Raw genomic sequence first — 5,841 nt, 5'->3', positions numbered from 1 at the left:
AATTTCATCATGTTCGTTAAAAAAGAGTTTGAAATATATGAGGCTACGGTAGGATGGCGTCCTCCTGCATCCATGTCCGCGGACGGATGCGGGAGGAAATTCATGGGTTGCCGTTGGAGATGCCCTTAGACAAGTATATATTTGTCGTATAAGCGATGGTACTATACTAAGTAATACAGGTATATGCATGTGTCATGTGTGATGCGCACGTCTTCACCGAATCACATAAAGTTAGCTAGAGAGGAGGGAGCTATATATACAGCTTGCTGGCTAGAGGTCTCGTTCGTCAACTCACCAAAGACCATATGTTCGGAGGTAGCCTAGGTAATAACATGATGAAGGGCATGGTGTGCCTGGTGGCCGTGGCACTGGTCGTCGCCGGCAGCGCTAGCATTGCGGCGGCGCAGGCGGCCGGGCTGAAGAAGGGCTTCTACAAGAAGAGCTGCCCGCAGGCGGAGGACATCGCGCAGAAGGTGGTGTGGAAGCACGTCGCCGGCAACCGCGAGCTCGCCGCCAAGTTCCTCCGCATGTTCTTCCACGACTGCTTCGTCAGGGTACACACATTCTTCAGTGTCTGCGCTGGTTTGTTTTCAAGGTCGTTGCCACCGATTTACATGTTTCTTTGGGTGTAGGGGTGCGATGCGTCGGTGCTTCTGGACTCGCCGACCAACACGGCGGAGAAGGATGCGCCGCCGAACCTGTCGCTGGCCGGGTTCGAGGTCATCGACGAGGTGAAGGCGGCGCTGGAGCGGGCGTGCCCGGGGGTGGTCTCGTGCGCCGACATAGTGGCGCTGGCGGCGCGGGACTCGGTGTCGTTCCAGTACGGGAAGAAGCTGTGGGAGGTGGAGACGGGGCGGCGGGACGGCACCGTGTCCAGCGACACGCAGGCGTTAAACGAGATCCCGGCGCCGTCCTCCACCTTCGACATTCTCCTCACCAACTTCTCCGGCAAGGGCCTCGGCCTCCAGGACCTCGTCGTCCTCTCTGGTGCGTACCACATCCACATGCCATGGTTGTTAACGTAGATGCATCGATCATTTTAGGCGTGTATACAAAAATGACGGAGAGGTAGTATACGTGCGTACGTACAACACGACCATGCATTGGCACATGCAGCTGCTGGCCATAAATGATCATGCGTGCATTTGCTTGCTCGATCGTCTCCTAATAGTACGAAAAGAACGGAAAAAATAGGAAGTACTGCCCATCTCTTGTTGTTGTTCACGAAAGTACGTATAGTGTTTTTTATAGAATAATAAAGTACGTGTAGTGCTAAGCTTAGTGTTTATTACTGAAATTTGTTCTTGTGCCAAAAAGAGGACATGCCTTGTGACACATCATGTGCAGTTGCATGCAACACGACGACTAATTAATATCACCACAGTGTTTGACAATGACTGCTTGCTAGCTCCACTGGAAAGCGGACGAAGCCGTCGGTGGCCGATCCGTTTCTCCAGGAATTGTTTTCCTTTTTCTTTCTCCCATACGGCCATACCTCTCGTACGTACCATCGACGGTCAGCTGTGTTGCAGGCAGCGTAGCTCTCCAATCAAATTTGATCGATTGATTGATTGCAACTGAAAGACGTGTCGGCTTGCCACCCGGCATAAATCACGGATTCCTTAATGATGATAGGTGTGTGCTGCTAGCAATGCACGTCACCTATTTGTAGAACTGTGTTGACAAGTTAGTAGAGGTTTTACAGTTGCTAGACGAGGTCGTTGGAGCATCGTGAATTTTCCTCATGACGTGTAACAGTGGGGATTTCCAAATATGATCCACCGTGCCATCGTGAGATTCCCACACTTCAAGTAGTATATATATATAGGGTGTTAAAGCACCACGGTGTTCCTTGTGTGGCTATCAGCATGAAGTACTCGTCAGTACTAGTAAGAAGGTTGTTGTGACTTGATCGATTTTTATCAACGGAAAATCCAGTACAGATATCACCTGCATGCACATGCCAAAGATGGTGCACCCTACTTGAGGCTATCTTATTAGCTTAGAAGAATTCTAGTGGATGGGGTAGAAAAGTCACATTCAGGGCCTGTTTGGGACTGTTCTGCTCTTTAAAATTCAACTCTGCTCCGGAAAACACAAACCAAACAGGGGTAGCTCCACGATATGCTGCTCCGCAAAAAACTAGAATCTGGGGTATAACTCCTAGTTTTTTATGAAGCTCCTCAGGGGATGCTTCAAAAAACTCTAGAAGCTGGAGTTGGGTGGAAATTACCCACCACTGCCACCAGTAAGTGGATACCCCTTCATTTCTCTGCCCTCAACCAACTAAATAGATCCTTTCCACCAAATTTCACATTCTTGAAGCTGGAGCTAGATGGAAGCCAAACATTATCTTTGGTAGTGCTACAACTTCTGCTTGAAACTGCTGCAAAGTGAATTTATTGGAGCGAAACTGATTTTGATGAAGCGGAGCAGTCCTAAACAAGCCCTCAGTCACGAAGAAAAAGGGAAGTGAAGGAGAACGTTGAACGATCACGAGAGCGGTTGCGCCTAGTACTCTTCTTAGCTGGCTGAAATGATTTCATGAAGGCGACAAGACCACATAGTTCGGTAACAACAACACTGGGCTACTGATCAGAGGACGATCCATATTGGGAGGTTGCTTCCAAATTTTTGTAGATGGAGCTTCTTTCCTAGCAGTTGGTACTGTTGAATCCAATGTGGCCGTTTGGGAATGAACGGTCACGCGGAAGAGGTACGGAACAGAGAAACAGGGTGTAGAAAAGCCAGTCACTAGTGAGTGCTGGTGGGAAGGGTTAGAGTATGCATAAAAGTTTTACTTAGCATAGATGTGTTTATGTAGCAGATTAAAAGCTTCCGTTTTTTTTAATGCTAGTAATAAGAAGTACTCCCTTAGTATGGTGTAAAAACGCTCTTATATTATTGGACGAAAATAGTACTTACTGAACATGTGACCATACTCTAGGCGGACACACCATCGGAATAGGCAACTGCAACCTCTTCAGCTCCAGGCTCTTCAACTTCACGGGCAAGAACAACCCCACCGACACTGACCCCTCCCTCAACCCTCCCTACGCCAAGTTCCTCCAGGTACGCACTACTCCTACTAATCAGCACCTACCATCCTAAGTAAGTAACCATATCTTCATTACATGACATTTTATGTGTGCGGGCTGCAGGGGCAGTGCAGGCGTAACCTGCAGGCCCCGAACGACAACACGACGGTGGTGCCCATGGACCCCGGCAGCAGCACCTCCTTCGACAGCCACTACTTCGTCAACCTCAAGGCGCGGCAGGGGATGTTCACCTCCGATGCCACGCTGCTCACCAACTCCCGCGCCGCCGCGCTCGTCGACAAGCTGCAGGACAACGGCGTCTTCTTCGACCACTTCAAGAACTCCATCAAGCGCATGGGCCAGATCGGCGTCCTCACCGGCGCCAGCGGCCAGATCAGGAACAAGTGCAACGTCGTCAACTCCTAGATACCGGAAGATGCATGTGTACGTGTGTCGATGAATTGCTGACGTGGTATGTATCACAGTGTCTGGAACATTCAGGCACACTGTAACGAGTGTCTTGATGATCCGGGAGCTGTGTGTAAAACTACTAAATAATTATTTTATAAGAAATTAAAATGAAAGAAAGTATTATAGGGTGTACTCCCTCCGTAAAAAAAATATAAGAGTGTTTAGATCACTACTATATTGCTGCGGCATATGAACATCCTATGCAGCGTGACTGCGATCGTCTCAGCCTCGAAGATGGATATGTTTCTGGCTACAGTGGCGTCGACTGTCGTCCCCGTAGCGCCGCTTGGCGGCTGCCACTAGAAGGCTTTTCCCCCTATTTCTTTTATGTTTTATTGGGCATGATTGTGTTGTTGCCCCAGCCGTCGCTCTTGATAAGATGTTTGGATGCTGGTTGTATGGGCCGTTGCTTTATCTATAAAGCATGACGAAAGCCTATTTCAAAAGAAAGAAAAAACATGTTGGTCTAACGGAAAAAGGGATTTTTCATCCAGTCATCATATCGAGGTGATACAACTGTACGTACTAAGTGAATGTCCGACCTCATATACACAACCCACAAGTTGAAAAGAAAGAAAATACATAGTTTGTTATGAAACAATAACAAGAATCCGCCTAGGATCAAGGATAAGTGAGTATAACGTGATACAGAGCCTTAGGTGCCCCCATTATACGAGCTCCCGCGAGCCGTTGGATCTGAAATCCGAGGGTTAGGGTCATAGCCGAGCTCGTAGATTTACGCATAAATATCATATTTCTAGAGGGCTTTCTGCAAATTTATAGGAGTTCAACCAATTCCCCTTCGATCTCAAATCCAACGGCTCGTGGGAGCTCATATCGTGGGAGCACCTAAAGCCCAGTATCACCTGAAATTTTGCTGATCAAGGATGTCTTGTCCAGAGACTACATCGACATCCATGGTGGAAGAAAATCTCCAGGTCATATGCTCGAATTTGGTGAAGGTAATCGCAAAAAGCTCTCTATCCTTTGACCTCTGCACGATAGATCAAGTACGGATTCACTTCGTACATAAATGGATAACCTGCACGAAAGATGAAACATTGTTTTGTTAAAGAGTGTTGCTATACACACGATCCTTTTCAGCCGATGTTTGCACGATGTGGCAAATCAAACCATTATAACAAAGTGAAGCACACCCATCAGATTGTCCATCGTCTCAACGTCAGGCATATAGTATCATCCGTCCAGTAGTTCCGTTTGTTAAAAAACATCATTCCTTGAAAGCTAGATAGCTCAACATATAAGGCGGCCGCTCCTAAGGATATGCGAAGAAAACTTTTTCACCAATGCTCCTCAACTAGTTGCCAAACACGTTACCCACAACCAGTGACGGACCCAGGAAAACAATGGAGGGTGTGCACAATTTTTTTTAAAAAATCTGCCTAATCCAAGTGTCATATCATATACGGCAAAAGAATAACACAAATAGCTCAATCAAGTCTCACAGTATTATGTTTCAGAAAATAATTTCAAATTTGAGAAAGTACAATACAAATAGTTTTACATGAAAGATACACAAGAATAACTTTGGTTTGCCCTTCAGCTGTAACCTTCTTTATTGTGACCTCATGTTCTCAACAAAATGGACATAATACTACCAATCCTCTTTGTCTTGAGTTATGCAAGTACAACAAAACAAGAAGTAAGAGTCCTACAATTGCAACAAAACGGTGAAAATTACATTGCATTCGTCCACGGGCTTGCGGGCGGCTGATGCGGGTGATCCATTCATCCAGCTGGTCAATGGCAAGCGTTTCAGGGCGGACGGATCTTGTGGGATTCGGTCGGTGCTGGTCTTCGGTGGATCTATTTGGATCCGGTCTTTGTTCGTCTTTGTTTAGGTGTTTACATGTTTGATCCTTCTCATCTACGACATTCTTCAACGGCGATGGTTGCTACTCTGGTGCGCTGGTCCTATAGGGCCTTAGCATGACGACTTCGCGACTGTATACTACAACAAGGTTTGCCTGGTTCCGATGAGGGAGGGGAGATGACCGCGGCGCGCCTTCGGCTCGCTCTAGTGCTTGTAGTCGTCGCTAGATGGTCCACGGGCATGATTTTAATTTTTATTACCTTTGTTGTTCTTTTGTACTGCCGTGATTGAAAATTAATAGATTGGAAGTTTCTCGCAAAAAAATGACAAGCGTTTCGGGGCGGACGGCCAGTGGTGAAAGGAGGGGAAGGGACCGGGCGACAAGGTGAGCAACCAGGGGGAGTGAAGCACAGGGAGCGTTGATGTCCGAAATGCAGACGAGCAGTCGAGACGAGGGATTAGGTTTGGATGGCTAGCTCCCGCATTCGTGTCCGTAGA

General features: G+C 47.4%; 1 protein-coding gene across 1 annotated transcript; it reads left to right on the top strand.

Moving 5' to 3' along the window:
• The first annotated feature begins 270 nt into the window (after nt 1-270).
• LOC123145638 (peroxidase 56) lies at nt 271-3,666 on the top strand. The gene is made up of 4 exons (XM_044565104.1): nt 271-554; nt 633-987; nt 2,948-3,072; nt 3,162-3,666. The coding sequence occupies exons 1-4, from the start codon at nt 306-308 to the stop codon at nt 3,462-3,464; spliced, it is 1,032 nt and encodes a 343-aa protein (XP_044421039.1). The 5' UTR covers nt 271-305; the 3' UTR covers nt 3,465-3,666.
• Nucleotides 3,667-5,841: the final 2,175 nt, after the last annotated feature.

This window comes from Triticum aestivum, chromosome 6D (genome assembly GCF_018294505.1).
Source record: "Triticum aestivum cultivar Chinese Spring chromosome 6D, IWGSC CS RefSeq v2.1, whole genome shotgun sequence".
Taxonomy (NCBI): Eukaryota; Viridiplantae; Streptophyta; class Magnoliopsida; order Poales; family Poaceae; genus Triticum; species Triticum aestivum.
This window is presented reverse-complemented; position numbering and strand designations above follow the sequence as displayed.